Genomic DNA, 22,970 nt, shown 5'->3' on the forward strand with positions numbered 1-22,970 from the left:
CACTCGCTAGCTAAGGTCACTTCTTGGATCCTCGGCATCTCTAAGCTGGAGAGACTGGGAATGTAAATGGATTATTGGCAATGAAGGTTTTGAATGAGGGAGGGAGGCTCTTGTGACAAAAGGATTGTTTAGGAAAAACATGGAGATGTTCAAATATTTACCGAGTGTGGGGCTCTGGGAATGTTACTGAGAACAAGACAGAGCTCTGCACTCTGGACCCCCAGCCCCCACCCAGGCCTGCACAGGGCAGGCACAGCTTGGGAGGGTGGGGGAGAAACCTTTTATTGGAACAAACAAGGGCTCAGAAGCTGGCCTGTCCAGATTGGACTGCTAGTTCTCAAGTGAGTGAATTTGTGTGATCTTGGGCAAGTTACCTAGCCTTTCTGTCTCTCCATCTTTACCACGAAGACCATCATGCCTCCTCCGGGGATTGTTGGATTCAATGAAATAAAACCATGCAATGACCTAGCAGGGTGCTGGGCACACTGTAGGCATTCAGCAGATGTTAGCATCCTCCTACGAAGAGGTATAAATATTAGGCTCCACCCATCGCCCCCCTGCCAAGAAAGAAAACAGGTTTCCTGGCTTTCATTTTAGCGGGGCAGAGAAGGGATATAAAAGCGTATATGCTAAGTAAGCAAGCATGCAAAGTAACAAAAGGCCTTCGGCCTGGGTAATGTGCTGCTGGGTCTGGGCTCAGGACAGGACTCCGTGCCCAAATTCCCACCACCCCAGGGAATCCGGGCCCGTTCCTCAGCGGGCCCGGCGCTGCTCCGGCTGCTGCCGCACGGTACGGGAACCACCGTTCCCAGCCTGTTTGGCGGGCTGCTAGGGCCGGCGAGCGCCGGGCGACAGGAGGTGTGGCGGCCCCTTTAAGCAGCGAAGCTCGTGTTGCAATCGCAGCCTTGGGGACCGGTCCTTTCCGGGGGGTGGAGCCTGTGCCTGTAGCGGCGGCCAACCACAGCGCGGCATTTTCCGCGGGAGATCCGAATTTCGCGGCACGCAGTTTGGCGCTAAAAAAAAAAAAAAAAAGGAAGAAGAAGAAGGGGAAAAAAAGAGGCAGAGAAAGGCTTGGGGACCAAAGAGCCAGGCGAGAGGGAGTCGGTGCAATCGGCCCCCCTTCCCCGTCTGAGCGCATCGCCTCTCCTCCGAGCCCCCAGCGACCCCAGAGACCCCTGCCGGGAGCCAGCCAGACCCTAAGCGCCAGGCTTTTCGGGGGCGCGGGGCCGTCCCGGGTCGCCGCCGCCCTCGGGGCGGGACAGCCCCCGGCCGTGCCGCCGCCGCCGCGGGGCGATCTCCAAGCGGGGATCTCCAAGCGCTGCTCGGCTCGGCGGCGGGCCAGGAGGGGAGGGTCCGGCCTTGCCCCGCAGGCGTCCATTGGCGGCTTCCCCCGGGCCTCCGCGCCATGCCTCGGGCCGTGTGAGCCTCCGCGGGCTCCGGAGCCCGCAGGTGCCCGCGGGCGCGCCAGGCCCGGTTGGGGAGGGGGCGCTGCGCTCGCCATGCTGCGAGGGCCCCGGGCCCTGGCTCCAGCCGCCGGGCCGCCCTCGAAGGGACTGCCCGCGATGAGCCCTACCGAGCTGTGGCCGCCCGGCCTCAGCAGCCCCCAGCTCTGCCCGGCCACCGCCACCTACTACACCTCGCTGTACCCGCAGACTGTGCCTCCCACTGCGGCGCCCGGCACCTGCCTCGACGCCACCCCCCACGGACCGGAGGGCCAAGCTGTGCGATGCGTGCCGGCTGGCCGGCTGCCGGTAATGCTGGGGACCTCCCCACCGCCGCCCACCGCTTCTCCCTGTGCTTTTGCGGGTGTGGGAAAGGAGGGAGGGGCGCCTGGGACCCAGTTTGAACGAAACAGGTCGAGTTGGGGAGGGAAAAGAGAGCTTTCAACTTCCAGAACAACCCATTGCCCTGCATATCTGAGTTGAAGAGCCCTTCGTTTTCGGACTTGGGATGAAATAACCTCATCCATTGGAGTCGAGTGGAATGAGCACTGGATTGGGAGTGCGGAGACTCAGCCCACTACCCCCACTGCACCGTGTGACCTTGAGGAAGTCCACGGAGCCAACATTGCCACCATTCCTTCATTCTTTCATTCATTGTTTGGTCCAGAAACTGGTACTGGGCATCTGCTATGGTCCAGGTATAGGGCTTGGTCTAGGCATACAGTGGGGACTTTAAAACGGGGTGGGGGGGAAAGCAGGGCTGGGGTGTCTCTCAGGTCCAGCTTGGCTTGAACAGACTCTAAATCTCCCGTACAACCAACTCTTTTCCAATTATCTGCCCTGTGTCTCTCCCAGGCCCAGTCTTCCCTCCCAGACAGCCAGTAGCAGGTGCAAATTGGGGGCAGCCCCTGGGTTTCCTATTCAGATGGACTTTTCCTTTCTCAGGCCATTGCCAGGGAGGGCCCCAAATCTGGGCACTAGGTACAGGGTGTGTTTTGTGGGAGTGGAATTCCTGGAGCCCTTGAGAATGGAAACAACCATAGGGTAGGGGTGGGTGGGGTGGGAAATGCCCTGGGGGAATTGGGTGGTGGGTGGGGAGCCTGGTTTCTGGTCCTGACTGCCACTAATTCAGTGTGTCCCTGGACAAGTCTTGGCCCCAGTCTGGGCTTACATTTCCTTTTCTTTTTTTCTTTTTCTTTTTTTCAAGATTTTATTTATTTGACAGAGAGAGACACAGCGAGAGAAGGAACACAAGCAGGGGTAGTGGGGGAGGGAGAAGCAGGCCTCCGGCAGAGCAGGGAGCCCGATGACGTGGGGTCACTACCCGAGCCAAAGGCAGATGCTCAACGACTGAGCCACCCAGGCGCCCCACATTTCCTTTTCTTGAAAATGCATGTGTCCATGGGGTAGTTGGGCTAACTCATCTCAGGTCATTTCCAGCTCCAGGTCCTGGGTTTTGAAAAGAGGCTCCAGGGAGGGGAGATGGGGGTGCTGTAGTTTGCTTCGTTGTGAGTGAGTGGTGAATAAGTTCAGGTACAGAGCTAAGACCACCCCTCACTGCCGTAGAGGCATCTGGTCAGACCTATGTCAGTGGACAGGCCCAGACCCCCAGCCTTCCCTGGATGCAGCAGGCACAAGTCCCTGCTACGGGAATCATGCTTTGCCCATGCTCAAGGCTTTAAACTTTCCAGAGCCCCTTCCTGCCCATGATTTCCATCCAACTAGGAGGAAGGAGGCAGGGGTGCAATTCCCATTTCACAGGTCAAGCAGCCAAAGATAACTGAGACTGGGCATCTTATGTTCAGCATTTTACAACCTAACACTGTTTTGTACCCTGGGAAGCAGGAGGCATTAGTAGCTCCAGGGAGAAACTGAGGCACAGAGGGAGGATGTGATCTGCCCAAGATCATACAGGGAGATGTATGACCAAAGCTGGTGATCATTGGTCTCTTCTCTGCAGCCTTGACTTTCCGCAGTACTGCCCAACCGAGGAGCTGGGTGCCCCTTGGTGGGGGGGTGGGGAAGGGGCTCAATGGTGGGTGCAGTCTCCTCTGGCAAGCTGCTTTCAGGCGCCCAGGCGGGGTTTCAGTGGCTGCGTTTCAGTAACAGCTATGGTTTTGAACTGCTTCCCTCCCAGAGGAGCCCGAGTGCATCTGTCTGTAGCTCCCTCCCAGAGGGGCTCAGTGATCACAGCAAGAATGCTTCTCTTTTACTGAACGCCACTCGTGTGCCAGGCACTGCTTGGCACTCTTCACATTCGTTATCTTGGCCAAGATGCCTGGGATGAGGCATCTTACAGATGAGGAAACTGAGCAGAGACGTGAAGTCACTTGTCCAAGTCACAAGCCAAGAAGTGGGAGAGTCTCCTTGCATCAGACTCCCCTAAAGGCCTGCCAGGCCGAGAGCCCCCTCTCCCGTCAGATGCCCCATGGCCCCCAGCCCCATGGGCAGGCCTGGCCCCCTGCTTACTCATTTTTACCAGGGTGTGACCTGGAGCAGCTCCAAACCCAACCCTGGGTGTGGCTGCTTGGTTTGTGGCCAGGCTGCAAAGTGCAGGGTGAGTAGGATTTGTTGGGGAGCTGCTGTTTAAAGGGACCTCAGGGATGGCAACCAAGTTCAATGGCAGAATGAAGGCCTGAGCCCTGGTCTCTTCACTCCCTGTCTGGGGCTCTTTCCAGCACCCTCTGGGGAAGGCTTGGGATTCTCTATGGAGTCCCTAGGCCAGCCAGGTACATCACGTGATTCTGTCTCATTCCTATGGGAATCTGTGAAGAGGGTGGGATTCGGCACAGTTCTCCTTCCTTCTGTCTGTCTTTTCCAAAGTCCCCTGAGAACCGTGAAAGCAAAGGAACATTTTAAGGAACAACTATTCAAGACGGGGTCAGATGTGGAAATGCAGGCTATGGAGTGGTAGAGCTGGGATCTAGAACACTTGCTCCTACCCCCACCGTCTAAATTTAGGACTTTGGGCTAACCTGGCTCCATTCCCTGTGTGACCTTGGGCAAGTCACTCCCCCTCCTTCGAGCCCCACCTTCGTCACTTTGCTGCCCAGAGTGGGGCTGTGTCTGGTGGTCTCCAGCCCTCTCACTTCTGGGGCTGCCTAAGGAGGGAGTTTCACTCTTCTCCCTTGGGGTTGGCCGGGGGAACTTGAATCCTAACCAGGCCTTTAAGAAACAGCCAAAGGGGCTGCCTCCTAAGAGGGTCCAGGTTAGAGCCAGACTGGCCTTTGTTCTTGGCGCATCCCCGTCTCTTCAGCTTACCTCTAATCTTTCCCCTTGCTGGCGCCCCTGGAATTTTGGTGATACCGGCTTCCTTGTGTGAGCAAAGCGCTTTGCTGCACTGCCCCTGAATCCCCGGCCGGGGTGGAGCAGATTATGCCCATTTTACAGGTGGGGCTCCAGAGGTCAACCGACTTGCTGAGCTCACCCAGCTAAGAAGGGGGGAGGCCTAGAGGGGAACCCAGGGGGGTCTGACTCCAAGGCCTTTGCTCAGGCTCTCCTTGGCCCGCATCTTTCTGGGCTTGTCCTCTGCCACCTCTGTTCTGTAGGCTCAGGCCCATCCATGGGCTGTGCCCCAAGTTGTCAGGGAGATACCCTTGGATGAGGGACATTTTGCTGCTTGGGGACACTTGAAGTCCTGGGTAAGGGGAGGGACCGTAAGGGAAGGGAGGGGACTGGTCTGTGTATATAAAGTAATGGGGGCCGGTGGGCACAGCCAGGCCTTGGCTCAAGTTCCAGCAAAATCTGGGGGAATGTGTGCGAAAGAGCTGAGACGGCCTGGCACATGGCTTTGGAGTCAGACAATCCTGGGTTCAAAGTCTGACTCTGCCCTTTGTCTGTGTGACCTAGGGCTCATGGCTTACCCTCTCTGAGTCTCCATTTCTCTTCTGCCAAGAGTAATTGCCAGTGCTGATGGCTCAGGACTGATGAGCACGTGATAGGCCCAGTGCAGATACTCTGTTCAAGGTCCTTCCTTCTCCCCGCTCTGCAGGTAGTGAGGTTCTTCCTCGTGTTCTGTGAACTCAGCAGGGCCTGGCTCCTGTCAGGTGGGAGAGGTGGATGGGGTTGGGGAGACTCTGGGTCACTCCGCCTGTGCCTCGGGTAGAACTCAGCTTGACTTCTCTTCCTCTCGCTGCTCTTGGCATTCCTTCTTGCGGGATGGATGAAGGGTCCTGGGATGGACAACTTCAGTCGGGATTGATAAAGACGTTGGAGCTCACCAAGTCCCAGTTACTCCAGCTGTTAAATGGGGTTTGGTGGTGCTAGGGAGACTCAGTGAGGTGATGAATGTTGGGGCTCGGCCCAGGGCATGTGGAAGGTCTCAGTGAATGACTGGGCCTTTATCTAGAGACAAGATAGGTCACAGTCCCTAGAATCTAGGATCTCACCAGCTGAGAGGTTAGAAAAAGAATATTCCAGAGAGACTTCAAGAGGAATGAGCAGGGAAGTGTTTGGATCATGTCCAGGTCTGGATAGGGGTGGAAGAGAGGAGCATCGTATCCGGCTCCTCAAACCAAGGAACGGGTCTCCTGGAAGCAGTCCAGGAGGACTTCCTGGAGGACGCAGTGGTGGGGAGGCGAGCTGATAGCCAGAAGAGCTGTCACCACTTCCCACACCTGTCTGCCCAGCTGTGCTCAGCAGCAGTTAGAAGTCTCAGCCCTGCTGAGCATGACCTCACTGTCAAACGTTAAAATAGGCCTCTCTGTCCCAACCAACTTAGGGGTGTCTGGGTGATTAGGGGAGAGGGAGAGGAAGGAAATGGGCTCAGGGGCCCCCTGAAGGGTGTGTCAAGGAAGAGGCCAAGCCTGGATTTCAGGGAAGGGACTCTGCATTTTCTGAACACCTATGTGTGCTGAGCCACAGGCTGAGCACTTTGCAGGAGTTACCTCCTTGATTCCTCACCGTGGACCCTCAAGGCAGGTGTTTTCTGCCTCATTTTACAGAGGAGGAAACTGAGGCTCCTAGATGTGGAGTACTTCCCCAAGTCTCACACAGACACACACAGATACACACACACACACACAGTGAGCCCACAAAGGAGCTGGGAGAGGCAAGTCCAGGCCTCCGACCTATGCCCCAGTGCCCCAGTACCCTAGCCCTGCCCCTGCCCAGCCCTAACAGGAGAGAGGCCCCTTCCGGGCCAGTGCAGCTTCTGGGCCTAATTGGGGCCTGGTGGCAGTGGGGTGGAGAAGAGCAGATGGGTCTGTGGTTTGATTTCCCCAGCAGGTGTTTCCCAAGCTTGGCGGGAACAGGCAGGGGGAGCAGGGGGACCTCAGCTGTTTGTCCTTGAGATGCAGGGGAAGGATTCATTGTCTGCCCCTCTCAGCAAAGAAAGAATGGCAAATGGAGTCTATTCAGGAGGCCCTGGGGCCCTTGAGTGGGAGCCCAAACATGGGGGTGGGGAATGTTGGCTCTGCCTCGCGATGTGGGCACCTCCCTGGGGTGTGGCACTGAGCCAGGAAGTCTCCTGGGCCGGGGCGGATGCCCAGCCCCACCCTGATAAGGGCCAGCTGTGGGGCTGTGATGGGCACCAGGGCCCGCCGGGCCAGCTGCTCTTGCACTTGGCGCGGGAGGCTCTCCCCAGCCTGATGTGGTTTAGGTCCTACCCACTCCTTCCTCCCTGCATCCTCCTCTGGGCATGGGGGTTGGGGGACGGCGGATGTACAAGTGACCTTGGGGCCCATTATTAAGGAACCCTGAGCTCTTGGCCAGACTGGCTTCAGTGATCTTCAGGTACCTGCACCTCAGGATGAGAGTGTCGTGTGCTCTTCAGAAAACAGGGCCCCCTTTCCCCCCGAAAGCTCACTTGGCGAGCTGAACTGTTACCTCACCAAGGGCAGTGATGTTACACCAGGACTGGTGGTAAACTGAGGCACAGAAAGCGGCTGCTGGTGGCCTCCGTGCTTTGGCCCCGACTCGGGGAAAGACTGAAGGAGGAATGATTCTCAAACTCTGCCTCTCTCGCTCCTCTCTCCAAGGCCAAAAGGAAGCTGGACCTGGAGGGGATCGGGAGGCCAGCAGTCCCTGAATTCCGGACTCCCAAGGGCAAGTGCATTAGAGTGGACGGCCTCGCCAGCCCCAGAAGTAAGCCGGGCTGGTGGGGCATCTAAGGGCAGGCTCGGGAGGGGGGCGGGGGGCGGACAGGGGCAGAGGGCAGCAACCCTACTCACATCAGCAGGAGTGATATTTGCCGCATACTTCCCCGTTTACAAAGCAGGCTCCTCTGCGTTCTGTCACGGAACCCTGCCGTGCTTAGCACTGTCCCCCTTTCACTGATGAGGCGGTTTGAGACTCAGAGCTTGAGTGACTTGCCCAAGGTCACATTGCTGGTCGGGGAGGGGGGGGGGAGTGTCAGGACTCAAACCCAAGCGGGCCCTGCATCTCCCACATCATACACCACTCTCGTGACCAGAACGATGACTGGTGTTTTACTTGGGAGCTTACTCATTTTTTTAAAAAGTTTATCTTGAGTTCAGTCTGACCTTTTCTAAAAGACAGAATCCAGCTCCGAGAGGAACAGGGTGAACCAGGGTCTTTGTCCCACAGGAAGAGAGCTGAATGAGTGATTCCAAGGGAAGTGAAGCTTGGATTAGTCTAAACCTCAGTGTGCCTCAGAGGTTAAGATCCAGAGGCCACCAGGGTGGTGTCTTTCGAAAGCTAAGCTGCAGGGAATTTCTACTTCTGCTCCTGATATGTTCAATCAATATCCTGGTTCCAGCTGGAGTTTTAGAAACTTATGTTAGGGAGGAACAATAATTTGGGGGGTCAGAGACCTCATGAAGAAGGTTATGTCACTGGGTGCAAAGCGTGAGGATCAGGAATTTGGGGGTCTGGACAGGGCCCTGGCCACTCTTCTTGTGAGCCTTAGCTGTCTCATCTGTAAAACAAAGCACAGCTAGATCAGGAATAATAGCAAGAGAGTTGGCCCTCCTGTTGATGGGTAGAAGCTGCCTGGAGCATTTGATTGAGAGATACTATGCACTGATCATTTAGCAATGTCTGCCAAGGGTGCAAAACCTGACCCAAACCGCCTGTGTGCCAAATGTGAAGGGGTCCTAAAGTCCCCTTCTGGAGGAATCTGAGGCTCTCCAAAACTCAGTTTCCAGAACTTCTTTGGCCGCTGGCTTGCTGTATGACTTGCAAGTCACTTGATTGCCAAAGTCCACTCGTGGTTTAAGATACTGCAGCTGGGATGTGGTCTTGTGACATCAGCCTCATTAAGAAAGGATCCTTTTTTCATGAACCTGCCCCATTTGATATTATAGGACTGATTCCTTTCAGATAATCATTAGGCTACACGTGGAAAGAAAATGCAAGTGGAAAAATGTGCTCGAATCCCAGCACATCATTCCTTTTCTCTCTTACCCTAATTCCAGATTCCTGGCATAGCTGGCAGGAGAGGGTAATGGTTAAGAAGAAAGACTCTGGAGCCAGGCTGCCTGGATTTAAATCCCAGCTTTGTCACTTTCTAGCTGAGTGAGCTGGGCGAGTTACTTCACCTGTCTGTTCCTCAGTAGTCTCATCCATTAAATGGGGATGGTTGTATAGCAGCTTATAGGGTGTTGTAAGGATTGCATTTGTTGTATATGGGAAGTGCTTCGAACAGTGACCTACACACAGTATTTGTCATTGGTGGTGGTGGTGGGGGGGTGTTGATATGGCTGCCCTAAGCTATGGTGGAAAGGTGCTCTGAACCAGGAGTTAGAAGATGCTTGGTTTCCAGTCCTGCCCCTGCCCCTGACTGTGAGACCTTAAGCTAGTCATGTTCCCTCTCCAGGTATCAGGTTCCCCGCCTGGACGGGGCTGGCGAACGACCTCCTGCCTCGCAGTGCTCTGTAAACTGGGAAGTGGTTACTCCTGTGTTCATGTGAAGGGTGGTACTTAATAGGTCCAGATCCGTGGATGAGGGTCCCCAGGCTGGCTCTCCCTGAGTGGTGACCGGGCCCCTTTTCCCCTTAGCACCCAAGTCTCCTGGAGAGAAGACTCGGTATGACACATCACTGGGGCTGCTCACCAAGAAGTTCATTTACCTCTTGAGCGAATCCAAGGATGGGGTCCTGGACCTGAACTGGGCCGCCGAGGTGCTAGACGTGCAGAAACGGCGCATCTATGACATCACCAATGTGCTGGAGGGTATCCAGCTCATCCGTAAGAAGGCCAAGAACAACATCCAGTGGGTGTGAGTGCCTGTGCTGGGGCCAATGGCACCTGTGGGTGCATGTGCTGTGGGTGAAGGTGGGAGGGTGCACTATCCGGCGGGTGTGTGTCGGGCTGGAGCCGAGACATGTAAAGGCCTAAGAGGACCTAGAGCCTCTTGAGTTGGGGATCCCAAGATTCTCCTCTTCTAGCTTAGGAAAGTCCCCTGGGAGCTGGGCTGTAGCAACTGATCCTCCTTCCAGCTCTGCTATCTGAATCCTCCAGGCTCCTTTCCTCCTACGAAGATCAGAGCAGACCTGCAGAGAACCCAGGCAAGGCATCTGGGGCAGGCTGGGGTGTAGCGTGGACCCCAGCCTGCCCCAAATGCCTTGCCTTTTGGGAGCCCCTCAAAAGTGGGGTCAGGCTTGACTTGTTTCTTTTCCCTAGCCCAACCCCCGAACTTCAGTTTCCAATTCCTAGCAGCTCCCTGGAAGGCAAGACCACTGATTTGCACAGCCCAGGGGGCACCGTTGTGGAACATACCAATGGCCCCATTCTGGGGTTTCGCACCATCTGTGCGGGTCTGCGCTGTAGCCCTGGGATTGGGCCCCTGGATGTGGACTGAGACTGACACTGGGGGACTGCTCTGTTCCCAGAGGCAGGGGAATGTTTGAAGACCCCACCCGGCCCGGGAAGCAGCAACAGCTGGGGCAGGAGCTGAAGGAGCTGATGAGCACAGAGCAGGCCTTGGACCAGCTCATCCAGAGCTGCTCTCTGAACTTCAAGCACCTGACCGAGGACAAGGCCAACAAGAGATATCCTGTCTGGTGGGGGGAAGCGGTCAGGGAGCAGGGCCCTGTTGCATGCTCATAGCCATCCTGAGTTCGGATAGAATCTCCCGGCAGGGGGAGCTCACCCTCGGGGGTGTTTCTGCCTTCCTCGGTGGCTTTTCCTCACAAGTCTATGGAAGCCACTCTCATTAGAAAAGTAAGTCCATTTCTTTAAATCTGGAAAATGGAGGGATGCCTGGGTGGCTCAGTTGGTTCATCGGCTTTTGGCTCAGATCATGATCCCGGGGTCCTGGGATCAAGCCCCACGTCGGGCTCCTTGCTCAGCAGGGAGTCTGCTTCTCCCTCTCCCACTCCCCCTGCTTGTGCTCTTTCTGTCTCTCTCTGACAAATAAATAAATAAAATCTTTAAAGCAAAACAAAAATCTGGAAAATGGAGAAAAGAAAGAAACAGTTGCCACCCCAACATAGCCCTTGTTTCTTACCCATACACAGGGTACGTGTTATTAAATATAGTTGTGAGCTGTTATACACAACATTTTATATCCTGCTTTCCCCCACTTAGTATATCACCATAGACAGGTTTTCTTTTTTTTTAAGATTTTATTTATTTATTTGACCAAGAGCCGGAGAGAGAGTGAGAGAGAGCACAAGCAGGGGGAGCTGCAGAGGGAGAGGGAGAAGCAGGCTCCCCACTGAGCAGGGAGCCTGATACAGGGCTCGATCCCAGGACCCGGGGATTGTGACCTGAGCGGAAGGCAGACACTTAACCGACTGAGCCACCCAGGCGCCCCTACCATAGACAGTTTTTAACGTTGCTACAGATCCACCCTATTTGCTTGATCCACATGGAATTGTTGCTATTGGACCATTTTTTACAAAAACAGCAACCTCATGTGATTTAACCTCATATTTAGAATGATTTGAGACGGTCCTGCTCAGACTACATTCTGGTTTGTTGAGAAGGCCTAGAATCAACATTTAGATCGGTTCGAGATTTTTGCTTTTATAAAGCAGGATTGTGATGAATATCTTTGTATAGAGAACATTTTCCTATATTTTTTACTTATTTCCTTAGATTCCTAGGATTGAAATTACAAACATGGATTTTGCTAAGGCTTTTCATACATTTTTCCCAAATGGTTCCACCATCTCATTGGCTTTTGGATCTCACTTTGTATTTTTGGAAGGATGCTAGGCATTGTGAGAAATATAAAGAAATAAGACAGGTCTTACTACCTGCTCAGAGATAATGATCTAGTCTGAGAGGTAAAGTCTTTTTTTTAAGATTTCATTTATCTTTTTGAAAAAGAGAGACAGCACAAGCGGGCGGGGGGGGGGGGAGAGGGAGAGGGAGAAGCAGACTCCCCGCTGAGCAGGGAGCTCAGCATGGGGCTGGATCCCAGGACCCCAAGTTCATGACCTGCACCAAAGTCAGACGCTCAGCCCACTGAGCCACCCAGGCGCCCAAGATAAAGTCTAAAAAATTGACAGGAGGCAGCTTTTTAAAAATTGGTTAAAAAAATGATTTATACTCCCATTTTTCATTTTCTAAAGGTATCCAAGGTAGCTTATGATACTGAAAGAACAGGTTATCGGTTTTGGTTATTTCCAAGCTGTGTAAGGAATGAGAAAGACATGTTCCAAGGCTTCACCTGGCAGGCTAGGGGTTTGAATTTTGACCAGTTACTTCTCTTGACTCTCCTGCCCCTACACTGGCCTATGTGACTTACCAGGACATCCGTGCCGTTGGCAACTTTAAGGAGCAGACGGTGATCGCGGTCAAGGCCCCTCCACAGACAAGACTGGAAGTGCCCGACAGGAGCGAGGTGAGAGGGGCAGCATTTGGTGGAGAGCAGATTATGGAGGGTCCCAGGCTGCTCTGTAGGCTCTGTCCCTGGCGCTAACTGGCCACAAGCTTCCCTGAACCATTCTGGCGCCCATAGCAAGATTGGTGGTCTCTGAGCTGGGGCAGCAACGGCAGGAGCTAGAAAGGACAACAGACATCAGCTACTGGCCCAAGAAAATCTCCGCTCTTGCCACCTTTCTGCACCCACCAGCCCCTGCCCTCCTGTGCCCGCACACCATGGTATTAGTGCTCACCATAATCCTTTCCTGCTAATCATGCTCGCCGAGTTAAAGACCCAAATTCTTACTACTTCCTAATGAGACCTTCTGTGCTCTGACCTCACCAGCCTCTTCTCTCATGCTGCCCCATTGTGCCTTTGACTGAGCCACGCTGACTTCTCTACAGTGTCGCCACCACACTAAGCTTGTCCCCAGTATAAGACCTCCTGCTGCTACTCTCTTCAGCTGAAATGCTCTTCCCTTTTTCTGCCTGGTTTACTGCTATTCGTCCTACAGGTCTCAACTCAGAGGTCACTTCCTCAAGGAAGTCTTCCCTGATTACACCCCCCTCCCCTCCCTCCCCCGCCCCGGTTTCATAACTACCTGTGCTTTTCTACTGCACTTAACCTCCGTTTGCTCGGAGATATTGGTGATTATGTGATTATGTTGTGCTTCATCTATTAGAGGGTAAACTCCACAAAAGCATGCTGCGCTCCTGGGGTACCTCCAGCCCAGAGCTGGACACATATAAGGGCTCAAGAAATAATTTGTTTAATGGAAGGATATTAAGATAAATGGGGCCCCACCCCTGCCTTGAAGGAGCTCAGGACCTAGTGGGAAAAAGACCCAAGCAAGGAGTCATGTTGCCATTTATAGACTTAAGATGCTTTGAGGGCCCAGAGAAAGGACAGTTGGAGGAAGAGCCCATAGATGGTTACAGGTATTGGGTCCTAAAGAATGAACAGGACTTTTGTCAGGGGAAATAGGGGTAGACAGAGGGCCCTGCAGGTGAACCAGGGAGGAGACTTGAGTGCGTGTTGGAATGGCAGGTGTGTATTGATGGTGGGAGGGAAGAAGCAGGGGTGGGAAGGCCAAGTATCAGGACTCTTGGTTGTAAGTCACAAAAGCCAAATCCAAATGGCTTAAGTCAGGGGTGGGGGGTGGAGGGGACTATGGGGAACCAAGTGACAGGTGCAGAGGGCAGGGCTAGACGCAGGAGCTCCAACTATGACTTTCGCTTCACCCCGTGCTCTCTGTCTTTCTCTGCCATTCTCTGTGCTGTTTCCATTCCCAGGCGGGTTCCCCTCTTCCAGTGGCAAAAGCTTTCATGATCCCAGCTCGGCGACCCCTGTGGGAAGGGAGCTTTCATTTCCAAGTTCAGCACGAGTCCTGGGTCTGATGCTAGCGGACTGAGCTGAGTCATGTGCTTCCCTGAACTAGTCACCATCATTGTGACTTTCCCAGCCTGCACCCCAAGCTCACCCACTGGAGTTGGGAAACATGTTGTCCCCCCAAACTACATGACTTGAGAGTGGGAGAGGAGTGGTTTCCCAAAGGAAAATCAAGATATTCTCCCTCAAAGAAGGGAGCCTGGGGGCCAGACAGGCAGAAAGAGCAGATGCCCTCCACGGTCAGATGGGGCAGGTGTTGGGGCCCAGCTCAGGAGTTGAGCTTGCTCACACAGATGGTGGGAGCCCTGGGTGTCCCCATCCATACACCCCACCCCATGAGTCAGTGCCCAGCTGCCCAGAGCCATGACCTGGCTTCTCTTCTTCCTCTAGGAGAACCTGCAGATATATCTGAAGAGCACCCAGGGGCCCATCGAAGTCTACCTGTGCCCAGAGGAGGTTCAGGAGCCGGACAGTCCTGCCAAGGAGCCCCTCCCCCCGACCTCCACCCTTGGCCCCAGCCCTGACTCCACCCAGCCCGGCAGCAGCACCGACCCTGGGATGATAGAACCCATGGCATCCCAAGGTAGGACCCTCTATCCAAAGCGACAGGAGGTGGGGAGAGAAACCAGCCTTAGAGTTTCCTTTTCCATGGCAACATCGGTTGGGCAGCGAAGGGACAGCTCACACTTTACACTTTATAAAGCAAGTGCGTGTGTTCTTGTCTCAGTGGGGGGCTGATGTGCTCTGGGGCGGAGGGGTCCTGGGTTTGAATCCCCACGCTTCCAGTTACCAGCTGTGTGACCTTGGACAAGTCACTTAACCTCTCTTTGCCTTAGCTTCACCTGTAAGTTGGGCGCAGTAACTAACAGTATCTACTTCGTAGGTTGTGAGGATTGAGTGAATTCGTGTAGGTAAAGCCCTTGGGACGGTGCCTCGCAGTAACTGCTGACTATTCTTGTCACCATTAACCTCCTGCTACTGCTAGAACTACACTGCTATGCTGACTACCAACAGCAAAGCCCCTGGCCCTCAGTAAGCCTGCAGTAAATGGGCACTTCAGATTTTTGAAGGAAGGCTCAACTAAGATTTTTTATTTTTTATTTATTTATTTTTAAAGATTTTATTTATTTATTTGACAGAGAGAGACCAGCGAGAGAGGGAACACAAGTGGAGGGGTGGGGGAGAGGGAGAAGCAGGCTCCCCGTAGAGCAGGGAGCCCGATGCGGGGCTCGATCCCAGGACCCTGGGATCATGACCTGAGCCGAAGGCAGACGCTTAACGACTGAGCCACCCAGGCGCCCCTAAGATTTTTTAAATCACAACTATGTACTAGGTACATCTATGTTATCACGTTACTGCTCGCAGCAATTCTTGTAGGCCTTGTTGTTCCCAGTTTAGAGATGAATAAACTGAAGCAGAGCGGTTGATGGGACTCACCCAAAGTCTCCTAGTCGGGAGGCAACGGAACTGTCTTGACCCTCAGTCCCCACACTCCTAGCCCAGTCCTCTCTCCATGAGGCTTGGAACAGATCAAGGAAAGGGCTCCTGACCGGAGCAGCTCCCCCCTGGCTGGGAGGTGGACCGTACAGCTGAAGCAGGCTATACCTGGCAGGAAGTAGCATGAGGTAGTCACCAGGGAGCAAAGAGGTGGGAGAGGTCCCAGGGAAGGAGTCCAGAAGGAGTAGAAATGGGAGCCTGGGAAGGCCCTTCCCCCAGGATGGTTTTTGCCCTTTACGGGGATCACACATCAGGTCGGACTGACAGATCCTTCGAGGCTATGGAGGCCAGTGTTCAACTTTCTGTTTTTTTAGCAGCAGAATTCCCTTAAGTAGAACTCTGGTGTTTAAACAAACCAGAGCTCAAACTGGTCTGATGGAAGAGGCTTGGTGGGGCGTCCACAGAACACAGGCCGGATTCCATTTCTTTAACTCAAGGGTCCACAAACTGTTGCCTACAGGCAAAATTTGGCCTGTTTTTAGGTGGCTCATGAGCTAAGGTTGGTTTTCATATTTTTCAAGAGTTGGGGGGCAAGAAGAAAGTGACTGTGTGACAGAGACTGTAAGTATTCTGCAAGTCCTAAAATGCCATTGGCCGTTTATAGAAGTTTGCTGAGCCCTGATCTGACTCAGCCCTTCATTTCACACATGAATAAGCTGAGGTTCAGAGAGGGCGACTGACTTCCTTAAGGTCACCCAGCAAGTTGGAGGCAGAGCTTGGACAAGAGCCCAGACCCCCAGCTCTTCTCTGGTGATCTCTCCTGTGTCCTGGTCTGGTCAAGGGACACAGGCTTCTCCCTGCACCAACCATCTGTCCCTCCAGGCCCCGCCCAGTGCCTATCTCCCATGCCAGACCTGTGCCCCACCCTGTTTACCCTCCCGCTTCGCTCTGCCTTCTCACTCCACTGTCAACATGCGCACAGTTCTCCCGGTTAGAACCACTTTCACTTCAGATGTCCTCTGAGACCGGGGGCAGAGGTGGGGGACCCTCCAGCATAAGCAAGGGTGAGGTTTTTACCTCGGTTTTACGGATCAGTTGTGCTCCCAGGAGGAGTAGAGGCTGACAGAGTGCTTGGTGGTGAGGCCGGCCCAGGAGCCAGCTCTGTGCCATGGATGCCCCTCTCCACCCTTGCCATGTGGTCTCTTAGTGATGTCCTTGCCAAAGGGAGCAGAAGGACATTTCCTGGAAGGTGTCCTAACTCACATACACACACACACACACACACTCACATACACTCTCACACACACTCATACACCCTCACACTCTCTCACACTCACATACTTTCTCATACACACCCTCACCCTTACACACACACACTCACATACTCTCTCACACCTTCACATGCTCACTCACACGCACACACTCTCACACACCCACACACACTCTCTCACACACATACACATCCTCACACACACACTCACATACTCTATCTCACACATACACTCACATACTCTCACATGCACACACTCTCACACACTAACATACTCTCACACACACCCTCACACACACACTCACATACTCTCTCACACGCACACACCCTCACACTCTCACACACACTCTCTCCCATACACACACTCACATACTTTCTTACACACACACTCACACACACCCTCACACACATACTCACACACACACACCCTCACACTATCACATACTCTCTCACACACATACTCACATACTCTCTCTCACACACCCTCACACACACTCACATACTCTCACACACTCTCTCACACGCACACAGCCTCACACTCTCATACACTACCTCACACTCACATACTTTTTCATACACACCCTAACCCTCACACACACACACATTCTCTCTCTCACACACACTCACATACTCTCACACACACACTCACACACACTCTATCTCACACACACACGCTCCATGTTCTGGCCTGAAGCAGAGCCCTTTTGAGGTCTGAGCGCCAGGGGCCACACCCAGTCTGGGGACCCAGGTTTTGGCATCACCAGGGGGAATCACTAACCCTTTGGGGCCTCAGTTTCTCTCATCTGTCACTGAGGGGCTTTTGGACAAGGGTTGTCTCTAACGCCTCTCCAGGCTCTCACATTCTGAGGTAAACGTAAGTGTCGCTACCACGCAGGAGCCGACACTGGAAGACGGGGGCTTGTGTTTGCACCTCGCCTACCGTGACTTGGTGACTGGAGGCGGGTCACTTTGGCCCCTCAGAGCCACTGTCCTCACGTCTCTAAAACTGGGACCCTTGGGCGCCTGGGTGGCTCGGTCGTTAAGCGTCTGCCTTCGGCTCAGGTCATGATCCCAAGGTCCTGGGATCGAGCCCCGCATCGGGCTCCCTGCTCTGCGGGGAGCCTGCTTCCCCCTCTCCCACTCTCCCTGCTTGTGTTCCTGCTCTCGCTATCTCTTTCTGTCAAATAAATAAAATCTTTAAAAATAATAATAATAAGGGCGCCTGGGTGGCTCAGTTGGTTAAGCGACTGCCTTTGGCTCAGGTCATGATCGTGGAGTCCTGGATCGAGTCCCGCATCAGGCTCCCTGCTCGGCAGGGAGTCTGCTTCTCCCTCTAACCCTCCCCCCTCTCATGTACTCTCTCTCATTCTCACTCTCTCAAATAAATAAATAAATCTTTAAAAATAATAATAATAAAAATAAAACTGGGACCCTTAAAACTCCCTCACGACTCCTGGGTGGGTTACAGGCAGTGAGACAGCGTGAATGTGATTTTTTAAAAAGCTTATGCAGACCGGGCGCCTGCCCTGTGTGGTTCGGAGATTCAGAAGCGAGTCTGAGCCCGCGGAGTGTGGCGCAGGCCCCGACCTGAGAGAGAGCCGCTCGCTCCTGGGTGTGATGAGCAGCGCGAGAGAGCGAGGGCCACCCGCGGCAGAGGCTTCGGCGCCTGTTCTCCTTGCTGTTCGGCGCATCAGGGAGGAGGTGCCTTATTTTTGCTCCTGAGAAAACTGAGGCTCCAGGTCATACAGCTGGTGCGGGTGGGGCTGGGGTCCGAGCCCGGGGCCTCCCCCTCTTCCCAAGCCAGAACCCCTGCAGGCCTCAGCAACCCGCTAAAGAAACATGCCATTCTTTTCGTTCACATACATTTAATTGGCTCCTTTGAGCCTCAGTTTCCTCATCTGTAAATGGGGTCCCCATATTGCCTCCTGTGGGGCCACTTGAGGAGGTGAAACATGCCTCTCCTTGAGAGCAGAGCCGGCCGTGGTAAGCCCTTGGTAAACTGGAGCTCTGCTTATTGAGAAGGGTTCTCCCCCTGCACCTGTCACTGAACCCTCTCAGCAACCCTGCGAGGTGGGGAGAATTGTCCCCATTTTAGAGGTGAGGAAGCCGAGGCTCGTCCACGTTAAGTCACTTGCCCACAGATACACGGTGAGTAAGAGGCTGATCAGGCAGGCGGGCACACCACACGGCTCTCTTTTCCAAGGAATGCTTGGTCGGGGTTTAAGGCATCAGGATATATTTGGGGGGATTTCCGGTGCCCTATTCTCGTCCCTGTGTAGGAAGGCAACCTCCGGCCTCTAAGGAGAAATGCACTTGGTGTGCTCGAAACAGCCGAGAGGCTGTTTAAATAAAATCTTAAAAAAAAGGAAAGAAACAGCCGAGCCAGTGTAGCTGGAGAGGCTGAGTGTCAGTGGAAGGAGGCGGGACAGAGGGAGCAGAAAGGCAGCAGGCACTAGATCGTGCAGGGCCTTCTCGGTGCTGGCCAAGCCATTTTTAAGCTAGACCACAAGCGTTGCAAGGTGACTGGTAAGAAAGCCCCAGCAGCGGTCTCAGTGGGGACGATGGGCTAGACCAGGGTCACAGTAGTGGAACTGAACGGGCAGCTTGCAGAATACATTTGGTTGTGGAAATGACAGATCTCACTGCTGGACTGGGTGCTGGGGAGATGGCAAGTTTTTTTGTTTTTGTTTTTTAAGATTTTATTTATTTGTTTGACAGAGAGAGTGAGAGAGCACAAGAAGGGGGAGGGCAGAGGCAGAGGGAGAAGCAGGCTTCCCGCTGAGCAGGGAGCCCGAGGTAGGGCTCGATCCCAGGACCCTGGGATCATGACCTGAGCCAAAGGCAGATGCTTAACCGACTGAGCCCCCCAGGTGTCCTGGAAATGGCAGGATTCTGTGTGATTCTCGGGCCTTTTGGCTTAGGCAGCTGAGTGGTTGGTGGTCCATTAGCCGAGCAGGGAAGACCAGGAGTTTGGTTTTGACATGCTAAGTTCTGGAGTAGCTGAGACATCCAAGCAGAGGTGTTGCAGGAGCCCAGAGCTCAGGGGTGAGGTCTGTGCCAGAGGCATCTGCTGTGCGTGGCAGGTCTAAGAGATTTAAAGCCGAGGGGTGGCTGTGGTCGCCTGGGAAGATGTGCAGCCAGAGAGAGGAGTCTGAGGGTGGAGCCCTGGGGCCTTGAGGGCTTAGAAGTGAGGAAGAGGAGGAGGATCCAGCAAAAGAGACAGAAGAGAAGCAGCCAAGGAGGTAAGAAGAAAACCAGGAGAATCTAGTGTACTGGAGCCAAGTGAAGAAGGTGTTTCCAGAAGGTGTGAATAATGGCGCCAGATTCTGCTGGAGGGTCAAATAAGATGAGGCTGAGAACTGACCATTGAGTCCAGCAATAGGAGGTCATGGGCTGAGTGGCTTTGTGGGGACAGCCCCCAGGTTGGAGTGGGTTGAAGAGTGAATTGTGGTGGGGAAGTAGAGGGTGAGCACAGGAATTCTTGAGAAATTTTGCTATGAAAAGGAGCAGTACACTGGGCTGGGAATTCGAGAGGGTCATGAGGTCGGGGAGGATGCTTTTTAAAGATAGGAGTCGTTAGAATGTGTCTGCCTGTTGATGGGAATGATCTGTGAGAGAGAGAAATTGGTGATGCAGGAAACGAGGATGTGGTTTCAGGGGCCAGAGGCTGGAAGGTGAGAAGGGCGAGGGTTTTTTGTTTTTTTAAAGATTTTTATTTTTAAATAATCTTTCCACCCAGTGTGGGGCTCAAACTCACGACCCCGCGATCAAGATTCGCGTGCTTTTCCAACAGAGCTAGCCAGGTGCCCCAGGTGCTCCAAGGGTTTGGAGAGCAAGAGATCCCACCTCCTTTGGGAGGAGGGAGAGAGAGTGCGGGAGAGCGAGGGCAGTGGCTACCGCTGTGCCAGGAGAGGCAGAGTGTCGCCTGCCACTGGGTGTGGGGCAGGTTAGGAGAAAAGAGGATGCACAGCGGTCCAGAGAACGGGGGAGGGCTCTTCCTGTGCTCTGAGGTCTGACCAGAGGCTTTTGGGCACCAGGTCCAGGTGTGACCTCTGTCTGCTTGTCTCCAGGGCCAGCGCTGACTCCCCAGCACGTCCCGCAGCCGCCAGTGCCCCCGCCCCTGCCGCTTGTCCCCCTGGAGGCCACGGACAGCATGCTAGAGCTGCCACACCCACTTCTGCAGCAGACCGAGGACCAGTTCCTGTCCCCGAGCCTGCCGTGCAGCTCCCCCCTGATCAGCTTCTCCCCGCCTTTGGACCAGGACGACTACCTGTGGGGCTTGGACGGGGGCGAGGGCATCAGTGACCTCTTCGACTCCTACGACCTCGGGGACCTGCTGATTAATTGAGTGGCCCTGCCTGCCCCCAGCAGCCCGCCCCTGGCTCTACCTCCTCGTAGACTGACAGGCCCTCTGCCCGTGCAGTGACGTGGGACACAAGGTGCTGCCCTCGGGGTCCGGGGGCCTCTTCTCTTTCTTACCCACCAGCCAGCCGAAGCTGTCTCGGCAGGGGGGTACGTAGAGGATGTGGGTGAGGAGTGTACCAGGGGTTGGGTCCTCTCTTTCCTCATGGAAGCTGGGCCTGGGAAGGCCCATCCAGCTTCTGACCTCTGACCTCTACGCGAAGGGCCGCAGGTGAGGCAACCAGGTCCAGGGAAAGGCCCTGCCCCTGCCTTTCAGGGGCGAATTAGGACCCTGAATTTATCAAGAAGCACTTAATGCCTTTGTATTTATTTCAGGTTGAGTTTTGTTTGTTTGTCTTCCCTGAGTTTTTAGCAGGGAGATTGTTCTAGTTTCTAGTAAGACTTCTCAGACGGGCCCAGTGCTGTCCATGGTCCGAGGGCAGGCCAGGTCCCCGATTTCCCCGCAGCAATGGGCCGGGTCTCTGGGGGCCCCGTCCAGTCTGCTAGAACGCTACTTGCACTTCGGCCTTGTAATTCTAGTAAGTGGTGGCTGCAGGCCCTTTGGCTTCTCCTGCTTGTCATCTCCAGCCGAGGCGCCAGCCTTGAATTCCTGGTCTGCTCTGTCCAGAGATGGTTGCAGGGAGCCATCCCAGGGGAGGCGGCATCGAGGCTCCAGGTGTGGAGACCCACTTCTATGGAATTCCCTACCTCTCTGTCCCCTTAGAACATGAAAAACGACCCCCCAGGGAGTCAGCACTGAACCCCCCCCTACCCCGCCCGGGGGAAACAGGGACAGGAATGTGGAAGCAGCTATAGGGGCTGCCTAGGGCACCTTTCCTCCATTTGTGACACTTGCTTGGGACAGGTGCTGTCTTACACTGAGCACCCGGGAGGGAGTGGCAGCCCCCGCATAGAGACAGACAGGTGGGATTAAAGCGAGAAACTGCCAGAAAGCACCCCCTCTGGTAACTACTGGTATCATCCTCCCCTTCCTTGGAAGGATTTTTTTGTTTATTGAAGGGAGTACTTCTTTAAGGATCTCCTCTCCCCTAAGCAGCTCTCACACAGACCACCCCCCCCACCACCACCCCAGGACAGAGGTGACCAGGACTTGGTGGCATTTTGGCTCCTTTTGTCATGGGAATGCCGAAGGGCTGACAGGGAGGAATCTTCATTGCAGACCAGACCTTGGCGGCTGATGGGGAGATGGGCTTATGTTACCTCCTCAGGCTTAGGGTCCTGAGGTCTGTTGCCCTCCCCCACAGAGGCTTGACCATCCCACAGTGTCTCTGAAGCCCACTTTGGTGTGGGGGAGGGGGTCAGCTCTCTTCCCCACCCAACCTGGGGCGGGGCTGCTCTGGGCCGCACCAAGACTGTGCCCTCTGGAGAGAGGCAGCAGGGATGGTGGTCTAAGAGGCCCACCACCCACCCTCAGGGAGCTAGGTTTCCTCAGGGGCTCAGCTGGGCAGCACTTTTTTTTTTTTTTTTTTTTTTTTAAGTTTGTAGCATTAAGTTGGTTTTAAATATGAAGTTGGCCTCGTGGGATGGCTCCTGAGCTGCCCTAAAACTGGGAAGGTGGGCTTCTTTGGGGGTGGGGTCCGATGTGAACTAATGCCCACATGGGGACAGTTGTGCTTTGTCATTTTCACAACTTCCCGGGCCCCTAACTGTGCCTTCTCAGGAACAGATGCCCAGCTCTGGAAACAGGGCTAATTTTGTATGCTTTACAGAGATGCTTCTGGTCTGCCCTCCCCAGATACTTACAGGGGTCTCATCAGAAGCCTATTTGGAAGCCCACTATGTCTAGGGTCAAGGGACTACCTTGGCCCTTGGGCAGGGGATGGGAATGTTGCATGGAATCTGGTTGGGGACCATGTGGGGCCGAGATGGCCTTGCTGTTCTGAGGTCTCTGGGCTGCCATTTAGTCATGTCCCATCTCTGAAGACAGAGATGTTTGACTTCCATGCCTTTGGTTCTGTCTAGAGTTTTCTCCCAGAATTAAATCAGAGAAAAGGGAGAAGAGGCCTGCGGGACTCACCGGGAATGGGTTTAATAGTAAAATCTGGCCAGAATTCAAGCTCCTTCCCCAAATGCTGGGCCATAGTGCTGGACAGAAGGGCTGCCTCTTGGGTCCGTGGCCACTACCCTGAGCAGCTGACCCTGTCCTGTGCTATCCCCTCCAGACCCTGCCTGGCCCTGGGGCTGGACTGCCCAGGCCAAGCCTCAGGCTGGGGGCGGGGAAGTGACAAGCTCACAC

At 54.4% G+C, this 22,970-nt stretch overlaps 1 protein-coding gene across 2 annotated transcripts; it reads left to right on the forward strand.

The window, feature by feature from the left end:
• The first annotated feature begins 1,382 nt into the window (after positions 1–1,382).
• E2F2 (E2F transcription factor 2) lies at positions 1,383–22,156 on the forward strand. 2 transcript variants are annotated; one of them, XM_035019523.1, is made up of 7 exons: positions 1,383–1,751; positions 7,421–7,526; positions 9,402–9,621; positions 10,235–10,393; positions 12,081–12,195; positions 13,996–14,188; positions 20,383–22,156. In XM_035019523.1, exons 1-7 carry the CDS (start codon positions 1,500–1,502, stop codon positions 20,658–20,660), a joined length of 1,323 nt encoding a protein of 440 aa, XP_034875414.1. In that variant the 5' UTR covers positions 1,383–1,499; the 3' UTR covers positions 20,661–22,156. The 2 variants fall into 2 exon arrangements, with proteins under 2 accessions (XP_034875414.1, XP_034875416.1); XM_035019525.1 differs by having other exon boundaries at positions 9,402–9,615.
• Positions 22,157–22,970: the final 814 nt, after the last annotated feature.

The sequence above is a fragment of the Mirounga leonina genome, unplaced genomic scaffold (assembly GCF_011800145.1).
Source record: "Mirounga leonina isolate KUSES-001 unplaced genomic scaffold, KU_Mleo_1.0 Mir_173, whole genome shotgun sequence".
In the NCBI taxonomy this organism is placed as follows: domain Eukaryota; kingdom Metazoa; phylum Chordata; class Mammalia; order Carnivora; family Phocidae; genus Mirounga; species Mirounga leonina.

Coding starts and splice junctions, on each gene's coding strand:
- E2F2 (XM_035019523.1), top strand. CDS start 1,500: ATGCTGCGAGGGCCCCGGGCCCTGGCTCCAGCCGCCGGGCCGCCCTCG. Junction 10,394..12,080: donor GAGGACAAGGCCAACAAGAG/ATATCCTGTCTG, acceptor TCCTGCCCCTAC/ACTGGCCTATGTGACTTACC. Junction 14,189..20,382: donor AGAACCCATGGCATCCCAAG/GTAGGACCCTCT, acceptor GCTTGTCTCCAG/GGCCAGCGCTGACTCCCCAG.